Source organism: Phocoena phocoena, chromosome X (assembly GCF_963924675.1).
Source record: "Phocoena phocoena chromosome X, mPhoPho1.1, whole genome shotgun sequence".
Classification (NCBI taxonomy): Eukaryota; Metazoa; Chordata; class Mammalia; order Artiodactyla; family Phocoenidae; genus Phocoena; species Phocoena phocoena.
Genome location: NC_089240.1, coordinates 11,685,752 through 11,702,217, shown reverse-complemented (window position 1 = coordinate 11,702,217; position 16,466 = coordinate 11,685,752). Strand labels below are relative to the sequence as shown.

The 16,466-nt window shown below is 41.9% G+C and overlaps 1 protein-coding gene across 3 annotated transcripts in view; it reads right to left on the bottom strand.

Moving 5' to 3' along the window:
• Nucleotides 1–631: 631 nt before the first annotated feature.
• GLRA2 (glycine receptor alpha 2) overlaps nucleotides 632–16,466 on the bottom strand; it is a 195,797-nt gene continuing 179,962 nt past the window's right edge. For 2 of the 3 annotated variants that reach the window (XM_065900364.1, XM_065900366.1), the window contains exon 9: nucleotides 746–1,024. In XM_065900364.1, the coding sequence (XP_065756436.1) occupies nucleotides 746–1,024 (279 nt within the window). Of the gene's footprint in view, nucleotides 1,025–16,466 lie in introns of all 3 variants that reach the window. The other variant, XM_065900365.1, reaches the window with a different exon arrangement.

Below are 16,466 nucleotides of genomic sequence, written 5' to 3'. Positions count from 1 at the left end.
TCAAATCAATTTCACAATACACAATTCAAATCCCCAAATTACATCTAGGAAAGAAAAAGAGTATTAAAATGCACACCTACACGGACAGTAAAGTATAAACTTGTTCTTTGTGATTGGTATTTATTTTTTGTTGTTGTTTTCTCGATAAGTAGAAATTATTTATGACCCACAAAAGGATTCCTCAGGTGAAGCACTAATTACGGACATCGTAAAGAACGTAGCTCAGCAGGCTTGTTTTAAAAACGAGGCAGCGTTTTCCTGAAAAAGTTTGGTCCTCAACTCACTATAGGCTAGTCACTATGGTCAGATGGTAAGCATTTTCCTTTTGTGTGTGTGCGCGCACGCATGTGTGTGCACGCACACGCGTGTGTTTAAGCTGTCTTTTCAGTACCAGAATTAGTCAAAACCAAACCAAACCAAACTGAACCAAAAGACAAATAGCCGTCAAGTACTTGACTTTGCATATCATGTCTATTTAATGCATCATCTGAAAGAGCAGTGCGAAAGACTGTGAAGGGAATTATGCTCACGTGATTCTGCAACACCGTAATTTTGTGCAAACATTTTCCTTCATTGCCCGGATAACTTATCTTTTTTCATGTAGGTGCCAGGAAACCCGCCCCCATGATCCTCCCTCCCCCCTCCCCCAGTCTTCTCCTCTGTCAAAGTGATGTAAAGACAATTTCACTGTGTATTTACAAGCACAACAGTTAGGCAAGAAGGTCCCACGGTCTGAAGAGCACATCTATTTCTTGTGGACATCTTCATGCCGAATGATCTTGTATGTGATCCAGTAAAAGATGTTGAAAATGAGGAAGGCCAATGGGAAGGCAGCTCGAGAAATCGTGTCAATCCTTTTTGCCCGGTCTACAAACTTCTTCTTGATGGCATCTGCATCTTTGGGGGGCTGTGGGAGCTGGCTGGCAGGTGTGGCCTTGACAGCTGTTCCATCTTTCACTTGAAGGCAGTGACCCATCCCGTAACCACTGAAATTAAAACGACTTTCACGAGTAACATCTTCTTCCTGGAAGAATAAAGACAGGGAAAGCACAGATAGGTTGTCAGTCAAATCAGATGGAAGGTGCTTAAAATTCTTCAGAAGTAAAAGGATAAATCACAGTTAACTGGTAGTGTGGAAGGCTTTTGGAATGGGGAGTTGTCTTTCAAGTTCAACTCAATTATTCATGGAACAGATACAGTTCATTAACTTTTCTGGCTGAGAAATTAAGTGTAAGAATAATGACTCCGTGGTCATTTTAATTAATTAACAAACAGAAATACCTACATTATACTCAGCACTGACTGACGTTCCCAAATTCTAGTTTATTGATCCACAGCTTTGAATAGACTGTTTTAAAGCTAAATCTCCAAATCCCAGTATTACACTCTAAATCTAAGAAGAGGACTATTCATTCATTCACTCACTCATTCATTCATTCACCCATTCTTTCATTCAACAAAGCATTTACTGAATCTCTGCCCTGTACCTGGCCCTGAGCCAGGAACTTCTAGTATTGTGGCTCATTCATAGCCCAGTTCCTTCCATTAACATTGGCTTTAATGTTTGTGTTAGATCTAAGATTAACCGCTTAAATGTGTAACCTTTCCTCTCCAGCCCTCTAGTTCACCTCAGTTATATAGCAGAGATTAAATATTCAGTGTTTGGAGTTGAATATTTCTACCATGGTTAGTTTTTCTAGTGTCAACTTTTTACGTTGATTCTTTGGCTATTCATATCTACCATATGAACATACGTCGTTTTAGCTGATGTCAGTGGTTTTTTGTGTTATTTCTACATGAATTAGATAAAAGACTGAAAAATTGTAACCTTATGGTAAAGAGCAAATACCCTACATAGAGACAAATGTATGGAATTTGGGTGCGTGGTTGGGTTGAAAAGATGGGATTGAAATGACCTGCTTAATAAAAATCTAGTTCTAAATAGCCATCGATTGAATCATCATCTTTTGCAGTTAGATTACTGTTTTCTACACACTGTGTCACCCCTTTTTTTTTTTTTTTTTTTTTTTTTTTTTTTTATGCGTTACGCGGGCCTCTCACTGTTGTGGCCTCTCCCGTTGCGGAGGACAGGCTCCGGACGCGCAGGCTCAGCGGCCATGGCTCACGGGCCCAGCCGCTCCGCGGCATGTGGGATCTTCCCAGACCGGGGCACGAACCCGTGTCCCCTGCATCGGCAGGCGGACTCTCAACCACTGCGCCACCAGGGAAGCCCTGTGTCACCCCTTTGAAACACCAAAGACACTGCGCTCTTTATCTTGCTAGAGAAGAATATTATATCAATTAATTTGGTTATTTTTCCAAAAGACAGTAAAATTTGTATTAATTTTATTTCATCAGTGTTTATTGCATGTCAGTTGTGCCTTCACACATATAAAAGATATACTGAATGAAGGACTTTTAAAAATTTTATTGGCGTATAGTTGGTTTACAATATTGTGTTAGTTTCAGGTGTACAGCAAAGTGATTCAGTTATGCGTGTATTATCTATATATCTATATTCTTTTTCAGATTCTTTTCCCTTATAGGTTGTTACAAGATATTGAGTAGAGTTTCCTGTGCTCTACAGTAGGTCCTTGTTGGTTCTCTATCTTATATGTAGTACTGTGTGTATCTGTTAATCCCATCCTCCTAATTCATCCCCCCGCCACCTGCCACGTTTCCCCTTTGGTGACCGTAAGTTTGTTTTTGAAATCTGTGAGTCTGTTTCAGTTTTATAAATAAGTTCATTTGTATCATTTGAATGAAGGACTTTTAACGTAATATTAATGTGAGATGGCCCAACCGTAATCCAAATGGTACAGCAAGGACAAATTTAGGTCAGGAGAATCAGGCCAAAGCTCTTCTAATAAAATAACTGTAAAACTACTCCTTCATAAAACCACCTTCCCAGTACTTTTATGTATATGAGATTGTCCTGCACAAGTTGGTTCAGGATACTCTGTCTCATTTGTTAACAAAACGTAATAAGGATTTTTCATTCAACAATTAACTGTTGTGTGTTGAGTCTATGGTGAGCATTTTGCTAGATGCTGGGAGACAGTTGATGAAGTTGGACAAGAGCCCTACCTGCATGGAGCTTTCAGAACCCAGTGGAAGTGGCCAACCTAAAGGCATTCTCATATAGGGAAGCTGGCTAAGAAAACCCAGCCAGATGTTAGAGTACTTCCATGTACTCATCTCTATAAGCTCTATAATGAAGACTTCAACTGGACTCAGATTCAAAGAGTAAATCTGGTTTCTTTGTCTAAAATGGGAATGATATATTTTATGGGTGCAAAACTTTCAAATACGTGAAATATTTTAAAATGTGGACTAAACAGATATATTAATCATTACAGTGTCGTTGGAAGACTTATTAGCAAGAATGTTGGAAGCACACAGGTCACTAGGAGGAGGGGACTTGTTAGGCACATGGATTATAAGCAGTCTTATTCTTCCTGCCTATTACTAACTGGTAATTAGATCTTAACCAGTGTGTGAGAGAAGTAGAAACGGTGTGATTTGGTTTAGTTAAAAGATCCAGACTAGGAATTTGGCTATTTGGGTTCTAGGCCTGGCTCCAAGGGTTATAAGCTGTGCTGATCTGAGGCAAGATATTTATTCCTTCAAGGGCTCAGAGACCTCATGCCAAACTGTTGAGTCTGGACTAGGTCTGTGGGTCTCAGCTTTGGCTGCTAGGGAACCTGTACAAGTATATGTATGCTTGCCTCTCCTCCCAGCCTCTTCCAGATCAACTGAATCAGAATCTCTGGGAATGAGAGCTGAGAATCCATATTTTTTTAAAAATCCAGTGACTCTAATGCAAAAGGTTGGAAACCAGTGGCCTAGATCAGCTCTAATGTCCAGCTCTAACCTAGTCTATGTTATTAAGTCTAATATAACTTTTCAAGTGGAAACAATCCCTCAAAATACGTTTCCCCTTATCTGCCTAAATTTACTGTGCTGTTTTTCCTTTCCATATCTGTAGAATCTTACAAATTGCTGTTCTCACCTCTATAAACACTTAGAAAGTCATGAATAAGTGTATAGTTCACTGCCTGAGTGAGATAAGATTCTTTTAAATTTCCTGGGTCCCTGAAGAAATAGAGTAGTTGGCTAGTAACCTGTTTTCAGCACGTGAAACAAAAGGAAACCTAAATACACACATCCGTGTTTCTTTTCAGACTGACTCATTCATTTAATTTCTGTAGTCTTTCTTCACATACTGTGAATGGACAGCTGAAGAGATTAATTCATTCAATTAACCAGCAGAAGCAGAGGAGAATGATACCAGGTTAGGTTATTATTATGTCGTACATTGCCGTGCAAACTGTGGGCGCTCAATAAACGTTTGTTGAATAATGAACAAAGGGAATTTTAAGAGAGTTTCTCTCTGCTTGAAAATACTTTCACCATTCATTCAACAGTATTTCAAATTATGCTTCTGAGCATAGTTACAACTAATTAAATCAATTCTTTAAAATTCTCTACCACAAAAATAAATCTGTCACAGGTAGAATTTATCCATTTAATTTTTCATGTGCAGGAGATATGAATGCTAGTTTAAGGGTCTTCTTATTTACCATTATGATTCATTCAATGCATTTTAAATATAGAACCTTAAATTACCCACATCAGAGGGTATGGTCTTGATTCAGAAAACATAATTGCAACCAATTTGAATTTTTGTGTTATAATGAATGACTAATTGCCTTTGTAGCAGGTTCAGAATAAAAACGTTATGGTAATGTGGCAAGATTCCTATATGAGGGCAAAGTGGAGATGAACTTGAGTCATGGATAAACTGAAGCTAAAATAAAGAACAATCTGTAGGCACAGATTAGTTGAATGTATTCACAGGGACAGTCGGTGTAATCCTCTCAGTGGGGAAAGAATTGCAGGCATATATCCTCCATTTCTTCTAATTAGCCAGAAAACCAATTACTTAATTATTGCTACTGACCTGCCACCTTCAGCATCTTTGAGCAGTAAATACTTCTAGCTCACTCTGTTTCGTTTTTCACTGATTAAATTCCCACAGAAAATGAATCATCCAGTTGAAGTTTCAGTACATGCAATTTCTATATCCCACTTTGATAAAATCTCCTGAAACCCTGTCTGCTGTAAGTGGGAAGCACTGCCATGGTGCCGTGCAATTCGTTGGAGACGTATCATCTTATTTTATCTTATCCATCAGTTTTACTTATTGTAAAATTCACCCATTCCTGTGTTTGGAATAACTCTTGTCTGGATGTGAAACTGAACCTAAAGCTCACCAGAATTGCATCGTACTGAATTGTTTAAGCAAATAATTTCAATATAATTAAAGAATATAGGATTTATACAATGAAAGATTTCAGTGGGACCCATATTTCCAATTTTTCTTTTATGTCCTAGAAAGGAGGAAATAAAAGGACTCCTATAAACTGGGGTAGGGGAAAACTGTTTCCATCCCATTTCTCACCCAGATTCTTTGATTGAATCTTTGCCCTTCTACTGGAATAGGAAATGGCCCAGTTGGAACTGAAGTTTGCAGTGAGCTTCAATCAATGCAAGGACATTATGGAGTCGCCAGCCCTCCTTAGGAAACAGTGTGAGTCCAAACACAAGTAGGTTTTTACCAAAAAAGTCCCCTGAGCAAATGAAGGCTGGGTGATGCTTAATGGTAGCCCTGCTTGGGCTTCCTAGCCTTGGGGAGGAGGGATGGCCTTGAGAAATTCTCAATTCTTTTTTTTTTTTTTTTTTTTTTGCGGTACGTGGGCCTCTCACTGTTGTGGCCTCTCCCGTGCGGAACACAGGCTCTGGACGCACAGACTCAGCGGCCATGGCTCACGGGCCCAGCCGCTCCGCGGCATGTGGGATCTTCCCGGACCGGGGCAAGAACCAGTGTCCCCTGCATTGGCAGGTGGACTCTCAACCACTGCGCCACCAGGGAAGCCCTGAAATTCTCAATTCTTATGGCCTCAGTTTTCTCCTCTGTATCATGGGGGCTTGGGAGTAGATATGAATAATAAATAGATATCATGTATTGATTATAATTATATACCATGCACTTAAAACCACAGTCAGTCCTATCACCAAACCATCCCTACAAATCACATGGTTTCAGAGGAAATTGAGACGGAGAGAAGTTATGTGGCTTCCTGAAGTTATATTGCTAATAAATGTTGAAGCTGAAATTCAAATCGGGTCTGTCAGATCTCCAAATTGTCTGATTCCAAAGACTTTGCAAGTCTTTGGTTTTTATGAATTTGTCCCTAGCAAGCCCCAAATGGCTTCCATTCAAGATTATGGAAGAAGAATCGCACTGAAATTTGTAGAACAACAGATCTGAAATAAAGTAAACCAAATATAACCCCTTGTTGCTTAATGGCATGTGGTGAAATAAGTTAAAACTGTCACAGTGTCATTTTGGGGCAGACAGTGAATAGCATTTTTTCCAAAAGAAAAGCAAATCAGTGGATCATCTCTTTTTCAGTGCAGGATATCATTATGATTGATTTTTGAAGAAGAATGAACTTCTGGTGTTCATTTCTTGAGCACTTGCCATTTATGTATTCATAATTCCAACAAATGATTCCTTGAGCACCTATTATGTGCCAGGTATGTGGTGAGGGTACAGCAGTGAACAAGGAGGTGAAGTCTCTTCTTTTTTGGAGATTACATTCTAGTGGGGAAAACAGTAAGAAGTAGAGTAATTATGTGACACACACACAACTACATATTCATACATATACACAGATAAGACACCCCACACATTTGCACATACACAGACACACACACACAGATAATGATGGAGGCTTTGAAGGAAAACAATCAAGGTAAGACCCTTAAGAGAGATGAGTGACAGAGAAGTGGATGATTTAGATTGAGTGGTCAGAAAAGTCCCAAGGACATGCCAGGCACTGTGCCATTTGGCAGGAATCCAGTGGCGAGCAAGACAGATCAGACTCTTGCCTTCACATGGTTCCCAACCTTGAGGTGAAGACAAACATTCATGGAAGCATCACATGAGCACGGAATTACTAGCTATGATAAGGGCTCTGAAGGGAAATTATAGGGTGTTAGGAGAACGTATTAACGGGGGTCCCGGTCTAATCTGGCTGATAGGAGAAGCTTTTCCCTGGGGAAGCGATGTTTCGTTAGAGATCTGAAAAATGAGAGGCATTAAAGAGGGCAGAGCAGACTTGGGAGATGTCTGAGATAGGAAGGTTTGCTGCAATTGAGAGATGGTAGGATGGCTCGTGGAATGCAGAAGGGAAGTGGGGTGAGACACAGTTTCAGAAAAGACCAGGGGCTGGATCACGGTTTGGAGCTTTATCTTAAGAACCAAGGGAAGGAAAAGATGAATAAGACCTGGGGTTTGGGGGGGGTCATACAGAACCAAATACAGAATTATATGAGAGAGATTCTTGAGATATGTACAAAGGTTTATTGGAGCTCAGGTGAGCCTGAAGCCTTTAGAGTTGGTGAGGGTACGGACGGTAATGCTGCTGAGATATACAAGGCAACATGCAAATCATCTATGATCCCCCTAATCTGAAAAAGACTCTGTAGCTACCTATTGGTGTTTAGAACTCATTTCCAATTTTCTTTTTTTATTATTATTTAAAATTTTTGCTTCCCAGTCATGTTAAAGAATAGGTAGACAGGGACTCTGGATTATGATAGCTGATTTCCACTAATGTCTTTACTCACCAACGGATAAGCTCCTAGGAGTGTGCCCACCTCATCTCTGTAGTCCTCTTCCCTGGCACGATGCTGGGCCTATGAGTTATTCAAAACCCGTGCTTGGCAAGATCCTCTTGATTCTGAGAAAAGTCTCAGAAAGGACATGCTTCCTGGGGGAAGGGAGGGGACAGCGATTGTCTCCCAGCTGATTTCCCTTTCTTTGACACTTGCAGCCCTTTCTGCGGCCTCTGGATCAGTCTTGCCCAAAGAACTTCCATTCTATCCGTTTCACTGCAGACTCACCAGCCTTGGCATTGTAGAGGAGCAGAGGAAACACTGGGATAGAATCTAAAAGACTCAGATTGAATTCCCTCAGTCCCTCAACATTTTTGCTCTTCTATTTCCTCTTTAAAATGAAGAGATTAGCCATTTGGCCATTTTCTTAGTTTGAGTATAGGACTATAATGCTGGCTAGTATATTGCCTTGATACTAATCTCTAGCTGGTTGATATGTTTAAGACATTCTTCCCAACTGCAGACTAGACAGTATGCCTTCTTCCTCCTGCTGCTCTCATGCCTTTGCTAGGGTTGGCCTTGTGGGCATGCGTACTGTGCCCTCACTCGCCCCATTGCTTAGAAGGGTACTACACTTGGTTTAACGCTTTGCTGTAGCCATCTTGAAATTCATAATGATTTTTGAACAAGCACCCCATGTTTTCATTTTGCACTGGGTCCCACAGATTTTGAAGCCAGCCCTGCTTTCTGCTCCAGTGGAACTAAAGGAATGCCATTGGCCCATTGCTTTCATTCCTGGCTTAATACTTTTCAAGAGTTTCTCATCTCCTTAATGACCACTCCTAAGCTCCTTTGTGACACTCAAGGACCCCCTATGTCCTGTCTTATACCTGCTTCTCTCATGGGGTTTCATGGTCTTTGGCTTTATTCTTTGCATAGAATACTCCTCACCTCTCTTCACTTGGCGAGCTCCTGCATGTCCTTCAAAGCCCTACTCATCCCATTCAGGGTGCCTTTTCTCTACCCCTGAGCCTGGGCCTTGGGTTTCTCCTCAGCTCCTGTAGCACTGGGTCGCATGCCTCCATAATGGAACCTGCTGTCATCATAGTTTACTTGTCGGCCTCTTTTATGTGACCTTCAAGTGGAAGGACCCAGTTTTGCATATCTTGATCGCCCCAGTACCTAGAACAATATTTGGCTAAAGCTGCCTATGTTGAATATTATATATAAGGTAAAGGCTTCTTAAATGAATGTTGGAAAAAAGTCTTCTGTGATATGAAAACTGATTTCCTAGCTTATTTATTTTATGGTTTATTTTTGCATATTGAATTTATATAAAATTAGGGCAAACCTAAGCTCAGCAGTGCCACTCAAGAACTGAGGTATTTATGATCTATATTTGAAACACTGTCCATTTTGATTGGCCCAGTGTTAAGCTAGTGAGCAGCCCAGAGAGTGTGAAAATATGTAAAATTAGATCCATCTTATTAACAATCTTAGCAAAAAATACATGCTTCTTTGCAAAAAAAATAAAGAGACAAAGACTCCAGAATACAGAGAAATAGTTTTTCATTTATGCATCTATTTGCAAATCAAAATAATAAAGCTAAGTAAATGAAAAGCCAGTATGTATTATATACTTGCAAGTATTTCACCAAATAAATGAGACCTTATCAGTTATTACCCATAGCAAAGACTAAGGAGTATTTGCATAATATTAAGGGTATTTGAATTCATATGCCATCCATTTGGGTTTGGTGAAGAGAGTAAAATATAAATCTACGGTCATCACCAAATATCAGTTTTAAGTCTTGAAATTTTAATTATTGGAACATTTTTCTTCACAAATCTCTTAAAACACATTAATACCTGCACTCTGGTGCTGTGCACAGTGTACACATAATCTCTTTCACGAAATCTCTTTCATTGCCTCAATCACACGTTATTTTTACAAGCCTCTCTGTGTATATAAAAAGAAAAAAGCGGGCTTCTCTGGTGGCGCAGTGGTTCAGAGTCCGCCTGCCGATGCAGGGGACACGGGTTCGTGCCCCGGTCCGGGAAGATCCCACATGCCGCGGAGCGGCTGGGCCCGTGAGCCATGGCCGCTGAGCCTGCGCGTCCGGAGCCTGTGCTCCGCAACGGGAGAGGCCACAGCAGTGAGAGGCCCGCATACCGCAAAAAAAAAAAAAAAAAAAGGAAAAGAAAAAGAAAAAAGCCAGCAAGGTTTCTTATTCGGGCCAATGCTCACCTCCAATAACAGGCGGAAGATATGTGGGCAAGAGGGGACAAACAGAACTCAGCTGTGGTGTGAGCTGGGGTCCCAAAACTACTGTTGTCCCAGCCCGCAAATGCCTTGCAGGGGTTGGGGCATTGGGAATTGAGCTGGGCTAAGACTCCTAGTTATCCATGAAAACCCATCTTTCTTTCTCCCTCCACTGGTGGGTCTTTCTTGAGCTCCAAGTTGCTTAACTATGGCACTGTTGACATTTGGGACCAGGTAATTATTTTTGTGGTAGGGAACTATGTTGTATATTTTAGGATATTTAGCAGCATCCCTGGCCTCTACCCACTAGAAGCAAGTAACACACACTTCCCCCACAGTCGTGACCATGAAAAGTGTCTCCAGACATTGCCAGATGTCTCTCGGTGGGCAAAATCGCCCGTACTTATGAAGCCCTGCTTTAGCTGCTCACCCATGTGCACCTGGGGAGGCTGTATTTTCTAGCGTCCCCTGCACCTGTGTGGGACCATGCGCCACATCTAGTACCAGGAAGTCTAACCAGCTCAATCTCCAAGCCAGAATCTAGGCACCTCTTACCAGAGCCTCCACTCCGTGCTGAGCTGAGCTACCTGACAGTGGCGCGTCGGAACCATTTCCACCAGAATTATAGTGATCACCTTCTACCTAATCCCCTGGCTTCTAGACCCTCCCTCCCAACAAGAAGGTCTCTTCTCAATCCAGCAACTAGAGGGATCCTGTTAAAATGTGAGTCGGTCAGATCTTCATGAGCTCGAACCTCCGGCGGCTCTCACCTCAGTAAAGTCCAAGTCCTTGTGATGTCCCCCCTTTACCTCTCAGAGCCCAGCTCTTGCTGCTTTCCCTCTAGTCCAGCTGTCAGCAGACATTTTCTGTAAAGGGCCAGGTAGGAAATATCTTAGACATCATGGGCCATCCTGAAGTATAGGTCCCTTTAATGCATATTTTGAATCTAAATTCCTAAAGTGAACTATATACTTCACTCTATTTTGGACTACACCTCACCTCCGGCACCCTATTTTTTTAATAGACTGGAAGTAATTATCTAAAAATAATTGTTTGATTTTTGGCTCAAAATCTGTAAAGCAGAAATGTATTCACTTAATGTCAGCTGCAGTCTTAGAGAGTAGTTTAGAAATCAGTTACACGGTTGTGATGTTTCAATGCCCAGAGGGAAGCAGTGCCTTGCATATGGAAATTCTTTCCTAGTAGTCCCTGTCAAGTCTGGTCTGGCCAGAATGCTCGGAAGACACACTAAATTCTAAGAAGCGTGAAGGTGAACACCTTCCGTCTGGAGTATGAGCTGTTCGATGATTAGCGTAGTCTGCCATCTGTTCAGGGTACAAACAAAGTGAATGTTGAGACTGTCTACACAGTGCAGACTGGAGGGGACAGGTGGTCAGAGGGTGAGCCCACTGCCGAACTAAAAGGCGTAACAGCGGCGGCAGCAGCGCGTCGCGTCAGGCATTCACTTGCTTTCTAACGTGGATGGCTGCGACTGCCAACTTCTTCAGACCATTATCATGCTTTGATCTCTATATATAACATACACACTTGGTGTCAAAAAGTGGTTACTGTGTGAGATGATCTTTTGTTCACCTGGCACTTCCACTCCTGTAGAAGTGCCTGCCTACGGCTGGGAAGAACTACATTTTCCAGAATTCCCTCCTTGATTAGTTCCAGGTATGGGTTTGCCGGTGAGAGGAATTTGGGAGATTTGGAAGGTAGAAGGGAAGGAGAGGCCATTATTTTGGGGAGTCTTTGGGAGGCAGATGCAGATGCTCTGTTAGACACAGCGGCATTACAGACCTTTCTGTGGGCTCCCATTTTATGATTCCACTTTGGAGGCCAGATATGGTAGCTGCTCAGATTTTCCTGTCAATACCTGCTTTTCCCCCCAGAGCTTCAGCTTAAAGTTCTGTCCTCTGACTATAGCCTTCCAGACCTTCCTTCCCCCAGTTACTCTCATATTTATATAAACCGTAATTTCTATAATAAACGCCTTATCCTAGTAGTGTGTATAGTGTCTCTGTTTTCCTGCCTAAACCCATCCAGATACAGATATACAGGTAATCCAGGCTTACAAGTACAAAACAGCATCTTGATGCAAGTTACTGTAGTTTTCTTCAATTGAGACTTTGAGCATCATAACGTACCAAGCACTGGAAAGAAATAAGGGCACAAAAGACAGAGCCCTGCCCTTGAAGTCAGTGTGGGATTGGTGGAGGGGGCCTAGAACATGTGGACCAGTGGCTCTCAACCAGGAGTGATTTTGCCCCCCAGGGGACATGGGGCAACGTCTGGAGACATTTTGGGTTGTCACAATGGGGCAGAGGGTGCTATTGGCAACTAGTCGGTAGAGGCCAGGACACTGCTAAACATCCTACAATACGCAGGACGGCACCTCACAGCAAAGCGTGAATTATCTAGCTTCAAATGTCGATAATGCTGAGCTTGGGAAACCCTGACACAGACAGATGACTCCACTATAATGTGATATCTGCTATGATACAGGAATGTACAGGCCACGGGATACTATGGAAGAGGTGATGTTAGGCTAGAGTCATTAAAGGAAAGTTAGATGGCACTTTTTTCTGTAATAATACCATGGAATGTACTGCTTCTGGAAGAATACATGAATATTACAGATATGTTACAGAAAAGCGAATGTAAAGGCAGCCTCGTTTGGTTCACTGAGCCTGCTTTTTAGTGCAACCACAGAGCAGCTCAAGGACACTTGTCTGTGCCATTTGGCCAGGTGTTAGTATCTTTTAATCTTCCTGTATCTTAATCAGGGAGGATTTGTTACAAAGGACAGAAACCTGCTCATGACAGCTTAAATGGGGGAATTTCTTTAGGAAATTACTATAAAAATATTGTAAGAAAATCTCTTGAGTCACCAAGGGTAGAGAAGCAGTGCCCTGTAAAGGTAAGAAGGCTGGGTTCTAGATCCAGAACTCCTGGTTTCCAGTCTTGTCTCTGTCACTAACCAGTGTGGGAGCTGGATAAGTCACTCAGATCTCTACGTGCCTCAGTCTCCTCTGCAGTAAAAAAAGAGAACAACGGCGTCTTCCTTTTAGGGATTTTGAAAGGATTCAGTGAGCTAATGCATACCGAGGGCTTGTATCAGTGCCGGTATATAGTATGTACTCAGTAAATGTTAGCAACGATGATGATATTGATGGTGGTGTAAGCAGGGCTACCGGTCCAGGAACTCCAATAAGCAAGTCAGCAAACGAGATTATTCACCATCTCTCAGAGCTGTGATTCTCCCCCATTTCTGCTTTTCTCCTTTCAGCTTCCTTTACTTACGCATATTTCAACTGGGCCACCCGAACCTCAACCCTATGGGAACCTTTTCAACTCAGGTCCTTACTACCATTAGAGGTTACTAATTAGAGCACTCTTCATTCAAATTCTTGAAAGAGAGAATGTCACTGATATCCCAGTTTATGGACTGTTGTACTTGAGTCATCGGATAGGAAAAGGGGTAGGAGATACAAACAGGACAGCTTGAATGCAGGGTAGGGGGCAAGGGAACCCTTCCAGGGTGCTGAGTGTTCCTGAAAGCCCACCACACGAGGAACCATAGAAGGAACAAGAGAGGCTGGCCTTGAAAACAGGTAAGCGTGGCTCATATAACAGGTGTTTTCAGAAGAGGGAAGAGCATCTGTACTAATGATTCCAAGGTTGCTGATCAAAACAATTGGTTGACGTTACAGGGAGACAGAATTCAGCTCAACGTGCGAAAGAACTTTAAACAACTCTGCCTGAACATGGAGTACAACATCTTGGAAGGTAACGGATTCCTTGTTGCTGGAGATATTCAAGTGTTTGATCATTTCTTGGAGATGTTTGCTATTGATGTAACATGTGGGTTAGGGGCCAAGATAACCATTTATGTACCTTCTAATTGTGGGAGTCTCTGGTTGGGTATGAAAATTGGTAAGGTAAGAAGTCCAGGAGGGAAAACCAAATTGAAGGTGCTGACCCAAGTGAAGGAAAGATGTATTTAGTAAGCTGTGCCCTGCTATGACCCTCCTTGACCTCCTGGAAGTTTCTGATCACTTTGATCCCATTTAGAGAAATCCTGCTCTAATGTGATCAACCCACAGCAACAGTTTGGTTCAGGTGTATTTTCTCTTTTGATTATTTTTGACTCACACACTATTTTATGTCCTCATTTCTAAGGGTTTCATTTAAGCAGCAAGTCCCTTGCTGCTGTTATAATGTTGAAGAAGATTCTAATATAGAATATATAAAATATATAATACAGAATAATTTAAAAAACCACAAATAGTAATGTGCAACCTCATATTATGTAAACTAGGCACAGAATGGATGTATTTTTAGAGGTCTACACAACATGTTTGTGGAGGCCTGTCTTTATGATAGCCACTTTTGACAGCCTAGAGGCTCCACGCCATAATAGTACCCTTCCAAATAGCCACTTCTTTCTTTCTCCTCTTCCCTCCCACTGCTCAGTTTCTGCTGAAAGGGGCTCAGAGGGAGAGGAGTAGACGCTGTTGGCTGTCAAAGGTTGGCGAGCTGTTCATTTCTGCAGGTAGCTCAATAAACTCAAGAACTGAGAACTCAGTCCACAGGATTGGATCTATATTTGCTCTTGCCCTTGATCCCTTCCTCCCAACTTTGAAAAGATAGGTTAACATCATGATGAAATCACCCAGATGTGACTTGGAGAAGGCTTAGGAGGGTTGACAGAGGGGCAGTGAGGCGTATCCTGAGGAAAGAGACGTCCCCGGGCCATTACTTCATTGCTTTCCACAGTTGCAGAGCAAACACGTTTTCTCCAGGTGAAAAACTATAAACCTGCTTTCTCTGGCCGATCGTATTTCTTTTGGAATTTGAATGATCCTGATAAGCTAGGTCTTCTCTGTTGAGTGTGGATGGACTGTAGGTTCTGTTTTAAAATTAACAGCTGACGAACACTGTAAACCATGAGGAGGCACTTTTCCTGTTGCTTCTTCCAAGGACATTCAGAGCAGCAAAGTGAACCAGAAACACAACCTGTGCTCCATCCTTCTGGATTATTATTTAGTTCTGCAGATCATCTATGCCCCAGCTCTCTTCTACCTTCCCTGCAACCACTTGTTCACTAGTACTTCAACTATAGCTTCTTATAGGCAACTCGTGCAAAAAAAAAAAAAAAAATTAGGAAAAGGAAAACGGGAAAGAATGGAAGGGTTTTTTTTGTTTTGTTTTGTTTTCCTTTTCCTTTTTCTTTTTTTTTCATTTTTCTTTTTATCTGTATTGCATTTCCAAGATCTCCCCTCCTCTCTGCTTCATTACTATGGCTACCAGATTTAAGATTTCGGACAGAAAGTTGTCTGCAGGCCCAGAGGGAAGATTGATTGCAATAAACCCAGAAGACAGAAATTGGGCACAATTCGAAAGTAATACCGGGATCTGTTGATCTAATTGTCAACCAGTCGAGTTTCTAATTAAGAGAGTGTGCGTGAAGGTATGTAGCACAGGACATGTGCTAGGCCCTGCCACTTCCTACCGAGCCCTAGACTCTACATGTATACAGCTTTTGTTTGATTTTAGCAATAAGGTAGCAGTAAATGCTTCCAAGTCCTCTAGAGCTTCACAGGAGAAGCAACTTTCTGTTACAAGAAATAAGCTTCAGTGATCAAGGATTCCGAATTCACTTTTCTGGTTATCCATGAACTGATCATTTGCCTCCGGAATAAACATGCAGATCCTGCTGGCACAGGTTGCCAGCCCCTTTATAATCAGGCCGTAACAGACTGTTCGAGTTTCACTTTCCATCTTTTCTCATGACATAACCTATGCTTTAGAAACTCTGTTCCCTCAGTGGCCCAAACTTTTCCACATCTCTAGGCCTTTCCATGTCCTGTTCTTCGTGTCTAGCGATTCTCTTTGACTTGTCTCCCTGCTGAATGACAAGTCAGCCTTCCGTCCTTAGCTCACCTCTGTGTAGCAGTAGCCATGCCCTTTTCCTATTCTCTCCTAAATGCTTGCCTTTATTAGGTTGGAGTTGAATACTATAGTTGTGAGTCTCTTGTGCACTAAACAGTGGGCGATGAAATTAGTCAAAATAATACATAGGATCGTTTTCAAGAGTCAGAGGACATTGTACATGAGCATGAGGAGATACGTTTACATCAAGAGCTCTATTATACTATTCCAGGTAGCTGTCCATCCCTTTCCCCACAGATTTGTTGTGTGTTGGGCTAGAAGTCAGATGCCAGTGGGCTGGATCCTTAGGAAGACACAGCTCTGTATGTTTAACTGCCTCGTATAAGAAATGGCATGACTTCTGATGACTTAGTGCTGGCTGGTTTCCCACCTTCAGGCCACTGAGCTATGAGCCCCGAGTAGAAACCCACAATTCATTCAACATTTCTCAAGTACCTAGTATGTACCAGACAATGTGACAGGCTCTTCAGATTGAAAGATGAGTAATAGCCTTTGCTGGTTAGATTTCTGATGACATTTTCCTGCAGGTTTTTTTTTTTAAAACAGACGAAGGGAAGAG